This window comes from Oncorhynchus masou, chromosome 32, assembly GCF_036934945.1.
Source record: "Oncorhynchus masou masou isolate Uvic2021 chromosome 32, UVic_Omas_1.1, whole genome shotgun sequence".
NCBI lineage: Eukaryota > Metazoa > Chordata > Actinopteri > Salmoniformes > Salmonidae > Oncorhynchus > Oncorhynchus masou.
Genome location: NC_088243.1, coordinates 65,956,604 through 65,979,436, shown reverse-complemented (window position 1 = coordinate 65,979,436; position 22,833 = coordinate 65,956,604). Strand labels below are relative to the sequence as shown.

General features: G+C 39.7%; 1 protein-coding gene across 1 annotated transcript in view; it reads left to right on the top strand.

Annotated features, from left to right (window-relative positions):
• Positions 1-17,180, top strand: part of LOC135527077 (leucine-rich repeat and immunoglobulin-like domain-containing nogo receptor-interacting protein 2) — a 349,079-nt gene extending 331,899 nt beyond the window's left edge. Inside the window, exon 5 of the mRNA XM_064955727.1 lies at positions 13,468-17,180. Within this exon, the coding sequence (XP_064811799.1) occupies positions 13,468-15,324 (1,857 nt within the window). The 3' untranslated portion in view covers positions 15,325-17,180. The remainder of the gene's footprint in view (positions 1-13,467) is intronic.
• The last annotated feature ends 5,653 nt before the right edge of the window (positions 17,181-22,833 follow it).

Here is a 22,833-nt window from a genome sequence, read left to right as displayed (position 1 = left end):
ACTCCATGTGTAACTGTGTTGTTGTCTGTTCACACTGCAATGCTTTATCTTGGCCAGGTCGCAGTTGGAAATGAGAACTTATTCTCAACTAGTCTACCTGGTTAAATAAAGGTGAAATAAAAAATCTAATAAAAACATTAATCTTCTACACATCTATTGCTCCAGTGTTTAATTGCTAAATTGTAATTATTGTATCACTATGGCCTATTTATTGCCTTACCTCCCTTATCTTACCTCATTTGCACACACTGTATATAGACTTTTCTATTGTGTTATTGACCGTATGTATGTTTATTCCACATGTAACTCTTTGTTGTTTGTGTCGCACTGCTTTGCTTTATCTTAGCCAGTTCGCAGTTGTAAATGAGAACTTGTTCTCCACTGGCCTACCTGGTTAACTAAAGGTGAAATCAAATCTAATAAATAATAATTTGCTGTTCGTTTTTGTTGTTTTTCAGATCATTTTGTGCTCATAGTAATTGTGTCAGTTCAACCTGCTGGAGTACAGAACCAAATCAGCAACAAATGTGTCACTGTACCAAAACCTTCGGAGCTCACTGTATTTGTGTCATCTTAGCCTCAGTAGTTCTCACTCCATCATGGCTGTACCATTTTGAGGAAAATGCGGGGATTATTAAAGACATTCTTCTCACCTCAGCAGCTATTCTGTCTGAGTCACAATACAACAGAGACACCCCTGACTCATGTCAGACGTGGGATGCCCAGACTTGGTAGATGGAGTGTATCAGAAGACACTTAGCAGCCCGCACATTGAGCTTTTAGCTCTTTGTAATGTATTTTAATCATCAACCACTTCCCCCGTGGGCAGAGGATAGGCTACACTTGCCTCACGGCCAGACGGAAGGATTGTGTTTCAGTGATGCCACTACTCACAAATATCAAAGAGTAGGAGGTCAGTGACAAAGTGCTGAAGCAACTTACCAATGGCTCGTATGCAAATGAAGGATATAATTAACAAAATAATGAAAATGGCAAAGATGTTAGTGATTCTGATTTCACGCAAGCCTTGTTCAATAGACCTCATGCTTTAGCATATGTTACACGTCAGGCGGGTTTGAGTTGCATTCAGGATTACCGTTGTTAATGATAAGCATTTTATTCAGCTGTGTTATATCTTTATGAAAGGAGCTGTGTGAGAATCACGCTGCAGTTCATGTTTGATCAAATGGATTACCCTTGGACGGTTTCCACTTTAAACTCCTATTTGCTGTGGAGTAGGACTTTATAATGTACTATATCGTATTGTTCATTTACAAAACTGTTCCCAGCACTTATCCCCCTGCCACCATATATATATATATATATATATATATATATATATATATATATATATATATATATATATATATATATTAGGCCATTTCCATGTAAAAGGATCAGTGAGCATCAACATGTGAATTACATAGGAGCATGTCAAATTGGGTGTCAATGAAAGTTAAGAGTGTATATATTGGAGAAATGAAGGTATATATATATATATATATATATATATATATATATATATATATATATAGCATTTTCAACCATTTTCCACCCCAAAACTGTGGAATAAGCAAAGGCTTTGATTTCTGGTCAAACAGATGAAATTGGGGTCTTAGTCAACATCTACCAGGAAAAGTCAGAAAATGTATTAGAAATACATAAAATGCATTAATTTTGAAGTAAAGAGCGCTACTGACTAATGACTATTTAGTTTTGGAGAAATGTTTCTGCCTTCTGTAAGTTTAAGAAACATTGCCTTGTGGCTTGACATTCTGTTACAAAAAAATGTATATCTTTAAGATATTTTCTAATTTCTCACCCTCATGAGGAGGGAGAATAATGAAATGTCACAGAAGTAACAAGTAAAGGTAGACCTATGAACTAGTTAGTGTTTTTTATGATATCAATTTTGTTTATGAATTAAGAGATTAAAACAAAATATTCCGTTAGCACGGAATTTAAAAAAAAATCATTCACAAACCACAGTTGGGTTCACAAGTTTAGACAGCACAGTAGAGTACAGTACAGTAGAGTTCCATACAGTACACAGTAGAGCACACTAGAGTCGAGTACACTATATTGTACTGAGCTGTACTGAACTATGTTGTACTCTACTATACTGAAATCTACTCTGCTCTACTGTGATGTACTCTACTGTACTTTACTTAGCTCTACTTTGCTGTGCTTTGATGTCCAAACTTGTGAAATATAGACGTATATGATTGGTTCAGGTTTGGTCCAGTCCGGACCAACAACATTTGGTCCTGTTTGGGGGCAGAGCTTAAAATTCAATGTGTCATGTCATAGCTGACACACCATTGTTTCTGCAGACATCGTTGAAGCTTAATTCTGAGCAGATATTTATGAGTTTTGGGAAAATGTGGACACAAAAAAAACTATTTTGTCTTACCAAACTTTGCATCTGCACACTTCTTCCAGTTTTAAAAAATGTTTTCAGTGTAAATTGTTAAAAGTAGTCCTTGTGCATACAGTTGAATGGTTTGTTAAACTTTGGAATCAATGTTTTTGGTTTGGCATACATTTTAACTAAAAAATATGAGTCTCAGCGCAATTCCGTTACCGTGGAATTGTCCACTAACAACCTGTGTCCACTTCCAATGGCATAAGATAACTAAGAATGCTTCCTTCCCAGACATTCTGTTGGTCTGTTTATCCTATTAAAAACGGCTTTATGTGGTACATTAAGCAATCTTACTTGAATGAATTGCATTAGCTTGTGCGAACATTTGGTAAAAGGCTTGCATCTATATCATTTGGTGGGGCGTAGAAATACAGATGGGAGCCAACCGTTTTCAACATCTTAAAACCTTTGCGCCGGACGTCATGATTAACGTACCACAGGGTTATTTTAAAACCCTAGTCTTACCTTTATCTGACGTGGAACATGACCTATGTCTGGCTAACGCATAGATGCTAGCAGAGGCGCCATTTAGAATAGATACATGTTATAGTTAATCACTCATCTACACCAGTGTTTCCCTTCCCAGCCCTTTGAGACCGCGAGATTTTACTCATCCAGGGCTTGAAGACTGGTTGACGGTAGTGGAATGAGATGTTCTGGGATAGAACAAATATGTCAAATGTGTAAGGGTCTCTGGGGAATAGTTTGGGACACGTTGATCTTCACATTACCGTCAGTGCTGATAGCTGTCTTGTGCTAATCATAACATATTCATCCACATTGTGGACTTTATAGTAGACCGAGCTTACACTCCCCATATATACAGTAGCTTGTTGCAATAAGCCTGAGCTTAGAGTCCAGGTTTTCCGGCTCTTGTATTTTCTTGAAAGGCAACTTAACATGACAGCGTTCTACAGCTATTACAGAGACATATGTATATTATATCCCCAGGATGTACCTTTTAGACTACTACCCCGTTAACAATAGATTAAGTACCTTTCCTGAACTTCCTACTCATGGTAGAGAGCACGTTCTTCCTCTGAGGGATTCTGACCTTACAGTGGTCCAATACAGCACAATAGTCACCTCAATGGCAGTATGGAAATACATTCATGTTGATATGGTAAGGGTACTGTAGTGGTTTATAGTGAGAAATATATGCTTTGAAATTCTGCTATTGAATAGGCAGTATATATCTTAGTCAACCCCAACTGAAATGAGTGACAAAAATCTTTAGGACTTCCCAATTGCTTCCTGTTTACCTGATGCCCATCTATGATGGACCTAAGGGTTAAAGTACCCATCGCTTGACTTTTATTTTGAAAGTCATCACTTACCCAGCGCTCGCCAATAATGTCATCCATACGCTGCCATTATAATTCAATTCTGGCACATTTAATTACAAAATATTCAACCACGCTTACAAGCTCCTGTTCCTCTCCACAGCTCAGTCATATTAATTAATAACTATTAAACATGGGATTAAGATTGTAAGTCATGGTGTTAAATACTTTCTGCAGGGTTTGGTTGGTCGTGGGTAAAGTGATGCCCAACCATTTGACGGTGCTCTTTGACTGCTTCCGAACTCAAGGGTTATCTGACATAATTATAAAGAGCAGCTGATTCAATCTTCCAAAGTGTATAGCTAATTAACACAGATTAAATTCTGTTTGACTTTGCAATGCGAATAAAGCACAAGGCCAATTGGAGAAGAGCCCACCTAAGGCCCTAGATTCTCATAGTTATGGATGTGGTCCCAAATCTCTCTCTCTCTCTATCTCTCACATCACTTATGTTGGTAATTATGTTGCAGCTGTGTGTTAATCTTGAGCCGCTTTCCCTTTCATTTGCTTCTGATTGTTGACAATATTTGGAGAACATTTGACTAATGGTTTTAAACAATAAGGTCATAATTTGCCAATTTAAGTCCATACAATGTGATTCTAATAATTTGTTTATCCTTATTCCCTCCAAAATATGCATTATCTTGCTGAACCCTATGGTGTTTTATCACGCTGATAAATGTATATTCTAACATTGGCCAGGTGAGGATGATGTGCAGGGAAGGATGTCAGACAATATACTGGTACTGACGATACATTGCACTTATCAAAGATACAAAACAATCAGTAGTGTTGTTCTTGTACTAGTGTGGCTAAGCTACAGTAGTGTTGTTCTTGTACTAGTGTGGCTAAGCTACAGTAGTGTTGTTCTTGTACTAGTGTGGCTAAGCTACAGTAGTGTTGTTCTTGCACTAGTGCGGCAAAACTACAGTAATGTTGTTCTTGTACTAGTGTGGCTAAGCTACAGTAGTGTTGTTCTTGTACTAGTGTGGCTAAGCTAAAGTAGTGTTGTTATTGTACTAGTGTGGCTAAGCTACAGTAGTGTTGTTATTGTACTAGTGTGGCAAAGCTACAGTAGTGTTGTTTTTGTACTAGTGTGGCTAAGCTACGGTAGAGTTGTTATTGTACTAGTGTGGCTAAGCTACAGTAGTGTTGTTATTGTACTAGTGTGGCAAAGCTACAGTAGAGTTGTTATTGTACTAGTGTGGCTAAGATACAGTAGTGTTGTTATTGTACTAGTGTTGCTAAGCTACAGTAGTGAGCTTCACTGGTATTGAAACAGCACCATGGGAGAATGTACTTCATGGTATTTGATGTTTTCAACCAAGATCACATACTTTACACAGACACCAGTGCATGCTCTGAGAGAGTTTTAGTTACGCAACCCTCAAGCTTATTAAAGAATAGGCCAGTGTCATGTTGCGCCTTGGCCGGCCATATGTCTGTAACCCATGCCATCTGGTATCCTTTACAAAAATGATTTTAATAATGGATAAACCAAGAAGAGAATGTTCCAGGATTACCTTCTCATTACCATCGTCACCTATCTCTTCGAATACTTGCAGACGCTCCCTTTAAAAAAGGTGGGTTAATTGCACACTCTGGCAACACAGTAACCTGCAAGTTAATAAAGACATAAGGCTTCATTCAAATTATGATTTAATAACTTTTCCATACAATGAACATTATGATGATTGTCTGTCATTTCATTCTTGAAAGGCACTGTCTGAAAATGTCTAACGCAAGTCTGTATCCAATTGTGTCCTTCTACAGTAGAATTACCATGACATCACTTTTTTGTTTCCAATTGGCATTAATGCAGCATTTACTTGGAGGTTTGAGTGTGAGTAGCATATATCAATATAAATAATAATAAATATATCCCATTTAGCAGACGCTTTTGTCCAAAGCGACTTACAAGTCGGCTGGGGCCACTACTTTTACATATGGGTGGTCCCAGCGGGAATCGAACCCACGACGCTTGGCGTTGCAAGCGCCATGCTCTACCGACTGAGCCACACAGGACCCTATATAGAATTGGTTTAATTTTGTCTACCGTGATGTCAGTCATATTCTTTTAGGTACATTGTATGAATCCAAAGCAACTATAACTAGTGTTTATAGTTGTAGCATTTTATTCTGAGCTGCAGGCTTGAGGGCAACCTACACTTACGTGATAATGCCCTCGAAGCCAGTGTTTGGAGGATATATTGGCACGGGTGTTGTTAATTGGAAAAGCGTACTAATATATCCTCCAAACACCAGCTTCGAGGGCATTATCACTTTTATACAACGCTTTACCAACATATTCAAATAATGATTGACATATTTTCATAAAAGCTATTTGATTAATTTATTCATACTATTTCATCCTTCCACAAGATATAGTCCCAAAACAAATCTCAAGTTGCTAGAGACGCGACCCAGTCATTCATTCAAAATGTTCAATTGCCATATTGGCTGGCAATGTTTTTATCCCTTGCTTGGTGGCTAGCCAACTACGGCTAACTTAGTCACATCAAAAAGTGCAGCCAGAATAACAGAAAGTAGCTTCATTTGAATTTATTTAAGCTGTTTTCTAGTGACATTTCTTTTGATACATGCATAACAATAAGCTGAGGAGGCTCGATTTTGCCTGGCTTAGAAAATGTGCTCACTCGTCAGGATACTGTTGTTCAGAGGAGCTAGCCAACATAGCTACAGTAACAGAATCACTTCAAAAAAGACATTTTTCAATTGACATTTTTGATATACATCTATAAATATGATGCCATGCTGAATTTGTTCTTAACTGACTTGCCTAGTTAAATAATGGTAAAATTAAATTAAAATAAATAGCTGGGCTGATGAGACAATGGATTGTGTAGTCAGATGGAACAGAGTAAATAGGCATTTTAACATCATAGATTTAGCCGGTGGCAACTTGTGGAATAGACACCGTCTGGAATGTGGTTCTATCCAATCAGCATTCAGGATTCGACCCACCGGTTGTATAAATATAAATGTACAAGACAACCAAACATGAGAATCCAGCTCCCATGATAGAACACCCAATGTATTTGTTGATGATTACATTTAATTTAGTTCCATTGTGAGTTAATTCCTCTCCTTTTTTTCCAGATCACATTTTGACACTTTGATTACGGTCTTTAAAGAGCTTTGATAATAGCAGTCTAAACAAAGAGGCCATCTTGGAGCATCCTGCTGGAGCGCAGGGACACTTGAGTGTAAACAGCCATGGCATTATGTGGAGTGATGGTAGCACAAAGGCCACATCAAACATACTCTGTAGACCTTCCAGTGGAGATATGGGCCAGGCCAACTTCACAAATTATTTTTATTGGTTCATTGCATAGGGGCAAAGTTTTTTTAATCTAAATCCTCAAACTAATTGGGCTAAAAACAAACACCAGGAAATAGGAAGTGCCTGCCTTTTGAGGGTTTTGGGGTTTTGTTCAAGCCTCCTCCATAGGCTTACTGCGTTTAGCTCTGCTTTAGTTGTTTGACCTGGAATGCTATTTACTTCAGATGAATACCTCTTAGAAATAATACATGACAGTGAGTTCCATTGCATTTCTATGGGGTGGGTTTATCACCATAAGGGTTAGATGGGCCAAACATTTCATACTCTGTCGGCTGTGCTCTCTGTCGCTATCATCTTTCACTGGGATAATCATTTTTTGTGATTGAGTCGGCATACAAACTCTGTTGAGCTTGGATTTTTCAGTCTAAACAGATGCGTAATGACGAGTTACACAGAATCCAAAGAGCATAAACAATCAATTATTGTAGTAAATGATGTTGAATACTTATTTTTGAGGGAAGTGAGCTAGTTGACATTTATTATTGCTGTGAATGTTACAATTGTCAAGTCTCTGTGATATGCGAGTATTCTCAATTTTAAAGATGTCTTGGAAAGCATCAACTTTAATGTGAATATGCATAAATGTTTCTTAATCTATTGGTGTGGCACGTTATATTTTACTGACGCCTTATAAAAGGGAAATAGTAGTGGAGTGGTTGTTTAAACATCAATGGATTCTTAATTAAATGAATCTCCCATTGAATCTCAATTATTAAACATGGTCATTTCCTTCAGGATGCAACTGAATATTGAACAGCTTCTACAGTGTTGCCTATGTGGATGTTTTTGTGAGAAGAAGTACTGTTCACAATCGACTGAGAAAGGGAGGAGAGAGAGAGAAGGAGAGAGAGGGAGAGGGAGAAAGCTGTGGTGACCCATGGAAGATACCTGGGGAGTGATTGCAATCTCCTGCAAGCTCATTTGGCATTCATACACACAGACAGTGAATAGGGCGGCCAGCCAGCCTGTATTATCAAATGAGCGCTGCAGCAATATGAGCCTACATTTTTATGTAGCACTCAGTCTCAGGGACAACGCTCAGCTAGCCACCCTTAGGTCATCCCAGAGATGCGAGAGCCAAGAGCACTTGGGGAGAATGGGGAAACACTATGGTGAAGTCGTGCTGGGCAGGATGGCAATGTGTGTTGGCTGTGACTATGTGAGACAAAAGCCATACACTCTGGCACGTCATAGTTACTCATGCATTACGTCAATGGCCCCGGGTTATTTTGCAAAGCTAAGAGCAGCATCGAGAGGCCGAAAGGCCCCATGTGGTTTGAGTGATTATATGGAAATTAGGTTAAACAAAATGATAACTATAATGCGAGAAGACTATGTTGGAATACTTTATTTACACCTGCTTGTGGTGAAATATTACATGTGGAATTCAACACTTTAACAAACAATATCTATCTGTTTCCAAGTGCCAATCCATTTTGCATGCTTGTCAAGGTCTTCTCCAGCAACCACCAGTGTAACAAGGTCTTCTCCCAGCAAACCCCACTGTTTCAACTGTCATATGGCTCTTCAACATGTTCTGTATGCATAATCAGAGTAGTGGTATCAAACCCACCTAGGATCAATATGTGCTGTACTCAGAATCAGAGTAGTGTTATCAACCCACCTAGGCTCAAAATGTACTGTATGCAGAATCAGAGTAGTGGTATCAGACCCACCTAGAAAAAACATGTACTGTATGCAGAATCAGAGTAGTGGTATCAGACCCACCTAGGCTCAAAATGTACTGTATGCAGAATCAGAGTAGTGGTATCTGACCCATCTAGGATCAACATGTACTGTATGCAGAATCAGAGTAGTGGTATCAGACCCACCTAGGATCCAACATGGCCTTAATTTGTGTCTGAATGTCTTGTCAGTGTAGCATTTTGCTGTCATCAGAGCAGCTCTTCTAGCTTGTTCTGCCCATGATGATAGTGCACTCTGTACATAATAGCTTTTCTATGCACCGGACTCAGGTGAGGGAGCACAATCATGAGCCTGCTCTTGTCCTGATTAGAAGCACTCTCCATAATTCACTGTGCTATTTCACTGGTGGACAGAGATGTGTGTGTGAGTGTGTGTGTGTGTGTGTGTGTGTGTGTGTGTGTGTGTGTGTGTGTGTGTGTGTGTGTGTGTGTGTGTGTGTGTGTGTGTGTGGTACTTGCGGGCAGGAGGGGTGTGTGTGTGTGTGTGTGTGTGTGGTACTTGCGGGCGGGAGGGGGGGATATTGGTCACACATATATGACATACTTACTGCGTATAGTACCAGTCAAAAGTTTGGACACACCTACTCATTCATTTTTATTATTGACAATATTGTTGATTAATAGTAAAGACATAAAAACTATGAAATAACACATCATGTAGTATGTAGTATCCCAAAAAATTGTTAAACAAGTCAAAATAACACAACTGATTGACTCAAAAAGATTAAGGGAAGAAATTCCACAAATTAACTTTTAACAAGGCACACCTGTTAATTGAGATGCATTCCAGGTGACTACCTCATGATGCTGGTTGAGAGAATGCCAAGAGTGTGCAAAGCTGTCATCAAGGGTGGCAACTTTGAAGAATCTCAAATATGAAATATATTTCTATTTGTTTAACACTTTTTTAGTTAATACATGATTCCATATGTGTTATTTCATAGCGTTGATTGATGTCTTCACTACAATTCTACAATGTATAAAATAGTAAGAAATAAATAAAAACCCTGGAATGATTAGCCGTGTCCAGACTGGTACTGTATGTGTACAGCATAATATGTTAGTATTATTATTGTATTATAGATGTGGGCCAAACAGTTATGTTTTCATATGTAGTCATTAAAATGGGATATGAAAAAAATAAAAATAATATCATAATAATAATTTAGCAGCAATTTATACATGATTGTTTAGTAGACATCTTTAATTCTTCACTGTATACCGTAATGTATACCGTAATGACGGCATGTTTGTGTTTCCTAAACTTTTTAATGCTGTATTTGTGCTTGCAGGGAGTCAGGCTGATTATTCTCATTACAGTTCAGTTCAGGGCACGTCATGACACACCTGATGAAGCGGGAATAGTCTTTTCACAACCTGTTTCACAATCTGTCTTTAAAGAGCAGGGGATTCCATGGAAATGATTGTAAATACCTTCTGCCCTTCAATGAATATTTTACATATTAATATAGTATACCATACATATGCAATCATATTGTTTATATTATTTTATAATCCGGTACAAAATTCCACCAAATGTTTTAAGACGTAGTTTATGCAGTAGACTTTATTTAAATTCCTCCCAGTATTCCCACTTGCTTTTTAAATATATCTTTACAGTTGTCATATTACATATTGTCTATCAAGTCTATGTTGTTGGGAGCTGATATGAACTGACCACTGCCTACAGACTGTGGCCTCCTAGTGGTTAGGAGGACAAGCAAACTACAAAACAGTATATATGATGCAGGGGATGTACTGTATTTGTATCCATAGTAAGTTATGGAATACTTAAGAGTGTCAGATAAAATACACATTACAAGTGAAGGAATTAAGGCTTCAGCCCATCCTATTACTACCGTACTCTCTTCTCCTGAAGACCTGAGCAGACACATCTTGACTACAGATGCTACTATTTCAGAGTGTAATTGATTTGATTCTTCCACCATTTGTTTTGACACCATTTAAATGAATGTTTAAATTGGATTTTTAAAATGTATTAACCTCCCGGACCTTCATTTATTAGCCTTTCGCAGCTTTTGTGATAATCTGTATAATTACCAGCCTAATGTTCTCCCCATTAGGTTGTGCCCTCCAATTATTTCTACTTGTTGATTGTGTTCACTATTAATTGTGTTTGGACTTTGGAAATTCTCATGCATTTTCCATCATGTTTTTTCTTCCATTAACATTTTGCAGCTTGTGTGTTCTTTGAGATATGAGGGGTTGTGTATAGGAAAATCAATACAATCATGCTCATTGTTTCACTGCATAAGGGTCAGAGAAACCGACTATATGCTCCTGTATTAACAATAGAGCTGTTTCTATATGAAGAATAAACACAGAGATGGAAATAGATGGAACATCTTTGATTAAAAAAGGTTGAATTCGGTTTAGCAAAAACACATATCGCTTGTGGACTTCGTGAAAGCATTGTTGTTAGCAATAGATTTGTCATTTTCCCTAAATTGTATTGCACTATCAATTCCTCACTTGACAATATGAACGTACAGTGCCTCCATAACGTATTCGTAACCCTCGACTTATTCCGCATTTTGTTGTGTTACAGCCTAAATTCAAAATTGATTAAACAGTTTTTTTCACCCATCTATCTACACACAATACCACATAGTGAAAACATGTTTTGTGAATGTTTGCAAATATATTAAATATGAATCAATACATGTTAGAATCACCTTTGACAGCGATTACTGCTGTGAGTCTTTTTCTGCATAAGTCTCTAAGAGCATTGCACATCTGGAATGTACAATATCATTATTTTTTAATATTCTTCGAGCTCTGTCAAGTTGGTTGTTGATCACTGATTTTCAAGGCGATTTAAGTCAAAATTGTAACTAGGCCACTCAGGAACATTCAGTGCTGTCTTGGTAAGCAACTCCAGGATATATTTGGCCTGGTGTTTTTGGTTATTGTCCTGCTGAAAGGTGAATTTGTCTCCCAGTGTCTGTTAGAAAGCAGACTGAAACAGGTTTTCCCGTATAATGTTTCCTGTGCTTAGCTCTATTCTGTTTATTTTCCTCCTAAAAACAAACTCACTTGCATATGACAAGCATACCCATAACATTATGCAGCCACCACCATGCTTGGAAATAGGAGGAGGAGTACTGAGTGATGTATTGGATTTGTATTCAGGACAAGAAGTTCATTCCTTTGCCACATATTTTGTAGTTTTACTTTAGTGTCTTATTGAAAACATGATGCATGTTTTTGAATATTTCTATTCTGTGCAGGCTTCCTTCTTTTCACTCTGTCAATTAGATTAGTATTGTGGAGTAACGGCCATGTTGTTGATCCATCCTCAGTTTTCTGAGGATCACAACCATTAAACTCTGTAACTGTTTTAAAGTCACCATTGGCCTCATGGTGAAATCCCTGAGTGGTTTCCTTCCTCTCCAGCAACTGAGTTAGGAAGGACACCTGTGTCTTTGTAGTGTATGGGTGTTCTTCACCATGCTCAAGGGGACATTAAATGTCTGCTTTTCTTTTTGTTGCCATCTACCAATAGATGCCTTTCTTTGCGAGGCACTGGAAAACCGCCCTGGTCTTTGTGGTTGAATCTGTGTTTGAAATTCACTGCTCAACTAAGGGAACTTACAATTATTTGTATGTGAGGGGTACAGATATGAGGTAGCCATTAAAAAATCATGTTAAACACTATTATTTCACACAGAATTAGTCCATGTACATTATTATGTTACTTGTTAAGCACATTTTTACTCCTGAACTTATTTAGTCTTCCCATGACAAAGGGGTTACAGACATTTCAGCTTTTCATTTCAAATGTATTTGTAAACATTTCTAAAAACATAATTCGCATTATGGGCTATTGTGTGTGGGCCAGTTTAACTAAATCTATATTTAATCAATATTAAATTCAGGCTGTAACAACACAATTTGGAAAAATTCAAGGGGTGTTTCAGAAGGCACTGTACATAGGTGAAGCCCCATTGCATAGCTGCTGCTTATGGACTTGTTTGTCTTAGAGATTTTACACTTAATATATAGAAATCCTTTTATATCCACTGAAGTCCTTGGTTAGAATAATTATCAGATAGTCTCCACAGACTTATCATAGAGGCAGTTTCCTTTCTTCTCCACTCTTCTCCCTTCGTCAGTTTGCTTTGGCTAAAACACAACAAAAGACGGCAGACTGTTTGAACTGATTGTGGTGTGAGAAGACAACCTATGTAACAAATTACTTTTGGCAATTTGTTCTTCAATTCTGAGAATTAACCAATGGAAGATAAGAGCAAAATGGCGAAGTTGTGCCTGTATGTTGACTAAGTGAGCCAGTGAATATAGGGGTGTGATCGCTGGCCAAAACTGCAATAGAAGAAAGGATGATTCAGGATGTTGAAAATGAGGTATTTGCATCAGAGAATCTAATATGTCCTTCATTTTTATTGAGATAAGATGCCAGTCAATTTCACCCCAATAGTAAAATGATGTCATGTAAGATTCCATTTATAATCCCAAAATAATTTCATTCAAAAGATGTCTTACACATGTGTATTGACACCCATTAAGGTTCACACATTCCTTATTTTTACCAATTTATGCTCTCTAATTGTGTGTTCTTTCTGTCTGTTTTCCCTCTCTTTCTTGTAGAGCCGTGACAGAATGGTTGACTGTATGAGCAAAGTCATGCTGCACACAGCCCTCTCATGCTGGCAACCGTTCCTGGGACTGGCTCTAGTGGCCGTCTTTGTGGGTTCTGCCCTGGGATGTCCCGCCCGCTGTGATTGCTCAGCCCAGAGCAAGTCGGTCCTGTGCCACCGCAAACGCCTACCGAGCATCCCAGACGGCATCCCCATCGAGACCAGGATCCTGGACCTGAGCAAGAACAAGCTGCAGGCCGTCAACCCGGACGACTTTGCCCCCTATCCTGGACTAGAGGATCTGGACCTCAGTGGGAACATTATCAGCTATGTGGAGCCGGGGGCCTTCAACCCTCTGTACAGCATGCACTCTCTCAGTCTCAAAAGCAACCGCATCAAGCTTATTCCCCTGGGGGTCTTCACAGGCTTGTCCAACCTCACACGGCTGGATGTCAGTGACAACAAGATCGTCATCCTGCTGGACTACATGTTCCAGGACTTGCACAACCTGAAGTTCCTGGAGGTGGGTGACAATGACCTGGTGTACATCTCCCACCGGGCCTTCAGTGGACTGTTGAGCCTACAGACACTAACCCTGGAGAGATGCAACCTGACGGTGGTGCCCACTGAGGCCCTGTCCCATCTGCACAACTTGGTCAGACTTCACCTCCGATACCTCAGCATCAGCACATTGCAAGCATACTCCTTCAAGAAGCTTTTCCGGCTGCGCCACCTGGAGATTGACAGCTGGACCTCGCTGGACAGTGTGCCTGCCAACACACTACACAGCCTCAACCTGACCACGCTTTTCATCACCAACACTAACCTGTCCACCTTCCCATACCAGGCCCTAAAGCACCTGCACTACCTAACACACCTCAACCTGTCCTTCAACCGCATCAGACACATCGAGGGGGGAATGCTGTTTGAGTTGGTGCGCCTGAGGGAACTTCATCTAGTTGGGGCCCAGTTGTCGACCATTGAACTGTACGCATTTCAGGGCCTCCGGTGGCTCAAAGTCCTCAACGTCTCCCACAACCATTTGAACACCCTGGAGAAAGGTGTCTTCCAAGCCCCTGAGGCTCTGGAGGTCCTCTTGATCGACGACAACCCCCTGGTGTGCGACTGTCGCCTCATGTGGATCCTGCAGAAAAGGCACTCCATCTTCTTTGGCGACTCGCAGCCAGAGTGCAGCACCCCTGAGGGTATCCGCGGCAGGCCTTTCAGGGAATTCAAGGAGACCCTGCTATCCTATTACGTGACATGCACCAAGCCAAAAATCCGGGAGAACAAGACACAGACGATAGCAGTGGACGAGGGCCAGTCAGCGAAACTACACTGCAGTGCTGAAGGCATCCCCAGGCCGGTGGTGTCGTGGCTGTCCCCACGCCGGCGCCTCCTCACCAACAAGAGCTACGGTAGAGTCAAAGTCCACAACAATGGGACGCTGGAGATCAAGGTGGCCGAGGTGCAGGACGGTGGCGTGTACCTTTGCATGGCAACCAACACGGCGGGTAACGACTCATTGATGGCCTCCCTAGCAGTGAAAAGCCTGGGGTCGCTCTACGCAAACAGGACCCAGTACTACACAGATCCCAGCAATGCCACTACCAATGGGACTAGCAACGTGACCTACGGCTTGGACCTAAAGACTATCTTAGTGTCGACAGCAATGGGATGTTTCACATTCCTGGGGGTGGTCTTGTTCTGCTTTCTGCTACTGTTCGTTTGGAGCCGGGGCAAGGGAAAGCATAAAAACAACATAGATATTGAATATGTCCCTCGGTCCAAGTCTAATGGCACCTCTGTAGATGGAGGGGCAGAGGGACAAGCTGGACCTCCTCGCTTTAACATGAAAATGATCTAACATGGTTTGTGAATCTGGGAATCCATATGTTGGGAATGCTCTAAGGATTATGTATTTGTATTGCAAATGGAACAACATTTCCCACTACTTCAGGAGAATGCTACTGGGCAATTCCATGGTAACAGAGTGATGCTGAGGCTCAGATTTTTCTCTTTGAAATGTATGCCAAACAAAAACCAATGATTGCAAAGTTAAACAAACCCTACAACTCTATGCACAAGAACTAGTTTTATTAATTTCCACAGTCATTTTTACAAACACACGTGAAGAACAGTGCAGATGCAACGTTTGGTAACAGAATGACGGCACCAACAGCACAAATCATTCTGTGGCCAAACTTTGCATCTGCACTGTTCTTCAATTAAATGTCTTTTTGTAAAAATAAAAATAATATTTTAAAAATTGTTTAAAGCAGTTCTTGTGCATAGAGTTATATGGTTTGTTTAACTTTGCAATCATTGGTTTTTGTTTGACATACATTTTCTAGGTAACATTGAAGTACCTTACTGTGATTGTTTTCAAGTAAAGAAATTTCTCAAGCAAGAATTTTGCTAGGACTGTCTGAGAGTGGTCTCAGTGGAGAGGGGAAAACTGAAAATGAGCTTTTATTGGCAGAGAGGTTTGTAACTCTTTCTTATTGGTCTATTAACTAATTTAACACCAGGTGTTGTCACCAGAATGGCCAAAACTCCATCCCATCAAAACAGCTTAAATTTCTCTTACACTAAAAAGGCATTACCATACTTTTCACAATTTCACAGTATTATTTCAACCTCATAGTGTGGAAATATATATACGTTTTTGACTGCACTGGGCCCTTTAAAGTGAAGAAATCAGAGTATCAGGATCACCCTATGGTTTACTAGGAAATGAAAAAGTACTACAGAGTGCCATAACAGGACACGGGAGTGCAATCCCCAACTATGGCATCTTATTGGATACAATGCCAGGACATTGTGACAAATGTTCTTGCTGTTGCTTGTGAGCTTGTCCACAACGGATCCTCCGAAATGACCTGAATCTCTACCCAGGGGACCCGAAAGGAACAGGTGTCATAATCAAGCTTTTGAAATTCTATTTACACTCCCAAGTACAGGATTGGTTTTAAAGACACTACAGAACCGTGTACAGTACACATTTGTATCTAAAGGTATTACTCTTATTGGTTTGGTCTTGCACCATGTTACTCACCAAACAGATTGATGAAACAGAGCATTCCCTCCAACCATAATCTTTGCATATATGTACTTAATGCTTCATTATGTACAGGTATGTACATACTCATTTAAACAAACTGTTCATAGCAATACTCATGGGATGCAATGTCAGCCAAAATCTCAATTCCCCCACCTAACAAGCAAAATGGTAACTTTTCACTTCTGAAATTGTCCATGAATATAGGAAAGGGCTTCTACAGGATTGCAATGTCACACTGGAGAAAATATATCCCTGTTCCCCAAATATACACCTAGATATTGAAGATATTTTTGTTTATTGTCAACCATAAAGGAAAAAGATTTTATTTATCAAAGTGGTTTGAGGGTTTTACAAAAGTGAGTATCATAACACTATTCCGGGAGAAATAATCACATTTGATGATTTAGAAGTTGACATATTGGTCAGAGAACCAACATGGACCACTTTTCTGTCCTTTTCTTGTCTCTTTTTATTCCTTTGACTGTAACCTTTGCCTGATGGCAAAATATGTGTCCAGCTTACTGCAGTGAAGTTGTCATCTTTTCTCCCCAGTAAAACTTTTGGACTTTGTTGTGGTAGTTCCTCATTTTCGTTGTTGAATCATTTAGATTGTGAAAAGTTCAAAGTAAAATACAAAAAATCATGTATGTGAAATAAAATAATATTTATTTGTACTATTTAGTGTGTCTATATATTTACTGCAATGAAGCAAAAGAGGATCTTGATCAGTATATAATATGCCTGTTGAACATCTGGAAACAGCATAGTAACATTAGCATATGGTTGAATGCAATTGTTAAATAGAACATATCAAATATCAATCACTGGCATCAAGAGAACTGTCTTACAATGTATGTTAATTCTAACGGTTATTTGTATTTCTACAACATCAGATGAAGTTGACAAGTCCATTCAAGGAACGAGATCTGCAGAAACACAACTACGACAGAGCACAGGTTGAGAAAATGAAATGGTTTGGGGCATTGCCTTTCCAGAATGTACAATTAAGCACACGTTCTCCCTTTTACTCAAACCATAACCTTTGAATATTACCTTTTTATCATGCAAAAAATTCTGATATCCCCCCCTAACCTTTCAAATCAGAAGAAGGAACAGGGCAAAATGTCTAGTCCCTAAGTCTGGACAGCATGATGTTGCAGGTAGTGTGCACCAGGAGGAAGGCACTATCAGAGGTGTAATCTGGAGGAATGCAGTTAACCTTCTGACACAGTCCAGATGAGCACCTGGAGGCGTTACATTTATCACTGAGATGAAGACTGCAAACCGGAGTGGTATCCTGGGTTAAGAAGATAGCAGATTGCAATGCTACAGGAGATACAATGCTGCCCAATTCACTATATTGACAAGACTGATTTATTACGTTGTTCTCTATTTAATGTGTGCCAGTGTTTTTCCTCTGTCTACATATGTTTACATCCTATTATCTTGCTTTACAGTTAATGTTGCCTGTGTTGTTAGCTTGAAAATGTAATTTCATGTCATGATTTTAACTATTTTACCCCATTTTTCTCCCAAATTTCGAGCTAGTCTCATCGCTGCAACTCTACAACGGGCTCGCTCGCTAGAGCGCGATGAGCCAAGTAAAGCCTCCCCAAACCTGGACGATGCTGGGCCAATTGTGCACAGCCCTATGGGACTCCTGGTCACAGCTGGTTGTAATACAGCCAGGATCAATTCTGGGTCTGTAGTGATGTCTCTAGCACTGTGATGCAGTTCCTTAGACTGCTGCGCCACTCGGGAGGCCCCATAGGTAAACATTTTAATACAGTACAATAAACATTTAGAGAATATCATGTTTCAGTTAAGTTTAGCACGTGTCTCTTTGCTTATGACCTTGCTGTACATCTGTTTTACCATAATTAACCATATAGTTGTTGTTACATTTATTTTTTACATGTATGTCCTTTCTCTTCACCTTATACTGTTTATGCAATCACTACAACCACTTTTTTTTGGCTGTGTTCACACAGGCAGCCCTCTTCTGATATTTTTTCCACTAATCAGTCTTTTGACCAATCGCATCAGATCTTTTCACATCAGCTCTTTTTCAGGGCTGATTTGAATGGTCAAAAGACCAATTAGTGAAAAATATATCAGAATTGGTCTGCCTGTGTAAATGCAGCCTTTGTTTCGATGTCCTCAATCCCATGGGTCTCTTGTGAAATCAGAACACCAAAGGGTCTTGCACTTCCTAAAATACAAAATAAATGAGGTTGAGTTTGTAGGTCAGTGATGGCCACATTCTGTGTTTGGCACATAGAGCTGTGCTAGATGAAACCTGTACTACAAATGGATCTCCCACTTTGACCACCATTTCACTTCTCTCCCCAGTCACTGAAAGAAACTTAAAAGCTGGGCCATATGATTGTATGAGGATGTTTTTGCTCAGATGGCACCCTGCAGAAATGTGTCAGTGAGCGACAGGGGTCTCCCTTAAACCCCATGACACTCTGTCCTGTTGGGGCTATGAACTGCCAATCCAGGTGATGTACTCATCTGTTAAGACCCCTGTGGAGCAGTATCAGAAATACACCCCACCAGACAGTGCCTTTGTTCACATGCCATGTTTTAGCAGTGCTTCTTTGTAACCAGTGCTAAGAAGTCATTTTTTCTTAATTTGTTTTACCTCTGATGTTAGAATATCTCTTTCCCAGGGGAAAGGGAAGGGACAATCTTTTGAACTATTTCAAAATGTATTTATCAACTGCATTATCATTTTGGTAAAGGTTATGGAGGATAGGGTCAATGAAGCCATTACTTGTTATTGCTCTTGACAAGATATTTGGCAATGGGGCTATTAAACCTCAAGGTTTTCCTTTATATCAACACATCTAACCCAATGTAGTCAGTACGCTTATGGGGACGCTCTCAAACGTTCACTATTCACAAATGCAAAGCGGTATGTATATTTCCTGCAACATGTCTCTGTTTGTTTTCTTGATGTAGTCAAACATACACATTCAGAATGAAATTTTAGCAGCATTTCATCTCACAGCAGCTACCATTGACATGATTCAACGTTCCCCATGTACTACAGAGCTTACAAACAGAATAATCATTGCCTCTGCAGGACTCGAGACATGCTGCTACGAACATACCCCTGCACATTGACTCGGTACTGCTACTCCTTGTATATAGCCTCATTATTGTTTATATTGTGTTATTATTTATTTTACTTTTTGCAAATATTTGTCTTACTTTTTAACTCTGCGCTGCTGGGAATGGGCTCATAAGTAAGCATCTCACTGTAAGTCTACTCCTGTTGTATTCGGCGCATGTGACCAATACGATTTGATTTAATATCACCATGTGGACACAACAGATAGCATAATATGTGAACGGTCTTCGCTGTGTAAGGGGAAGGAATGTAAAGATGTGGGAGGGAAGGGAGGGGGATGGGATACCCAACATTGATATCAAATAGTCCTAGAGTGAGGCTGGCAGTTACCGCAGTCTGGGCAGATGTAAGCGGGGCAGGTTGCGTGCTGTGTGCTTTCATTAGGTGAGCTTTCATACATTCCCTCATGGTGTGCTTCCCTGCCAAATGAGCTCCCTTGTGATCCCACTGCTGTTCCACCCTTCGACCCACTACCAGCTGTACTGGTGGGAAGTGTGTAGAGTCAAAATGTGTGTGTTTATATTCTTTAAATAATTATTCAAGCTCTGTCAATATGTTGGGGATCATGGCAAGACAGTCATTTTCAAGTCCTGCCATAGATTCTCAAGAAGATTTATGTCAAAACTGTAACTTGGCAACTCAGGAACATTCACTGTCTTCTTAGTAAGCAACTCCAGTGTAGAGTTGGCCTTGTGTTATTTCCAAGTCTCTGGTGCAAAGCAGCGAAGCAGGTTTTCCTCTAGGATTTTGCCTGAGCTTACGTCCATCCCATTTCCTTTTATTCTGAAAAAGTCCCCAGTCTTTGCTGATGTCAAGCATGCCCATACTGTCATGGATGAATAGGAGTGGAAGGCAGGAGTCAGGTGCAGAGGGTTCGAGAAAAATAGGCACTTTATTCCGGCACAAACGGTCATGCCCAAACACAGGGCGGAAAACACTGACCAACCCAAAACACAGGGAAAAACGGTCCGGAGCACAAAACCACAGCCAACACTAAACGTGAACACAAAATAATCCTGCACAAACTGGAGCGGGCCTAACAAGCTTAAATAGGCTAGAAAATCTAGAAAACACAAATAGGAACAGGTGCAACTAATAAGACTAAACTAACAGAAAAGGAAAAAGGGATCGGTGGCGGCTAGTAGGCCGGTGACGACGACCGCCGAGCGCCGCCCGAACAGGCAGTGGAGACAACTTCGGCGGGAGTCGTGACACATACCATGATGCAGCCACCAGCATGCTTGAAAATAAGTAAGCAGTTACTCAGTGATGTGTTGGATTTGCCCCAAACAGGGCTTTGCATTTAGGCCAAAAAGTTTATTCATTTGCTGTATTTTTTTACAGTATTACTTTAGTGGCTTGTTATTATACATATGCATGTTTTGGAATATTTGTTCAGTATATTCTTTTCACGGTCATTTAGGTTACAGGTGGAATCACTGCAATGTTGTTGTTTCATCCTCATTTTTCTCCCATCACAGCCATTGAACTCTGTAGCTGTTTTAAAATCACCAATGGCCTCATGGTGACATCCCTGGGCAGTTTCTTTTCTATCCTGCAGCTCAGTTCAGAAGGAAAACTGCATCTTTGATGTGTCTGGCTGGTTTAATTAATACATAATCCACAGCATACTTATTAGCTTGACCATGCTTAAAGAGATATTCAATGTCTGATTTGTTATTGTTACCCATCTACCAATCACTGCCCTTCTATATGAGGCTTTTGAAAAGCTCCCTGATCTTTGTAGTTGAATGTGTGCTTGAAATGTTATACTTGACTGAGGGACCTTAAAGTTGTTGTGTATATGGGGGACAGAGGAAGGATTAGTCATTCAATAATCATGTCAACCCCCTTTATTTCACACAGAGTGAGTCCATATAACTTATTATGTGATTTGATAAGCCACATTTGACTCTTGAACTTAAATTTAGGCTAAACAAAGGGTCTGAATATGGATGCAATGTTAATATTTTAATTATCATGTTTTAGTCATCTTAAAAATTATATATATACTATTTCTTCCACTTTGACATTCCAGAGAAGTTTTAGTAGGTTGATAAAAAATGACAATTAAATCAATTTTAATCACGACTTTGTAACACAGTAAAATGTGAACAAATCCAAGGGCTCTGAATACTTTTGCAAGGCACAGTGTGTACAGTACCAGTCAACAGTTTGGACACACCTAATCATTCAAGGGTTTTTCTTCATTTTTACTATTTTCTACATTGTAGAATAATTGTGAAAACATCCAAACTATGAAATAACACACATGGAATCATGTATTATCCAAAAAAGTGTTAAACAAATCCAAATATATTTTATATTTGAGATTATTCAAAGTAGGCACCCTTTGCCTTGATGACAGCTTTGCAACCTCTAGGCATTCTCTCAACCAGCTTCATGAGTTAGTCACCTGGAATGCATCTCCTTGTTAAGGTAATTTCTGGAATTTCTTTCCTTCTTCATACATTTGAGCCAATCAGTTCTGCTGTGAAAAGGTAGGGGTGGTACACAGAAGATAGCCCTGTTTGGTAAAAGAACATTCCGTATTATGGCAAGAACAGCTCAAATAAGCATAGAGAAACGACAGTCCATCATTACCTTAAGACGTGAAGGTCAGTCAATTCGGAAAATGTCAAGAACTTTGAAAGTTTCTTCAAGTGAGGTCGCAAAAACCATCAAGCGCTATGATGAAACTGGCTCTTATGAGAACCGCCACAGAAAGGAAGACCCAGAGTTAACCTCTGCTGCAGAGGATAAGTTTATTAGAGCTAACTGCACCTCAGACTGCAGACACATCTCAACATTAACTGTGCAGAAGAGACTGCATAAATCAGGCCTTCATGGTTGAATTGCTGCAAAGAAACCAGTACTAAAGGACACCAATAATAAGAAGAGACTTTCTAGGCAAAGACATTAGCAATGGCCATTGGATCATTGGAAATCTGTCCTTTGGTCCAAATTTTTGGTTCCAACAGCCATGTCTTTGTGAGACACAGAGTAGGTGAACAGATGGTCTCTGTATGTGTGGTTCCCACCGTGAAGCATGGAGGAGGAGGTGTGATGGTGCTTTGATGGTGACACTGTCAGTGATTTATTTAGAATTCAAGTCATACTTAACCAGCATGGCTAACACAGCATTCTGCAGCGATACACCATGCCACCAGGTT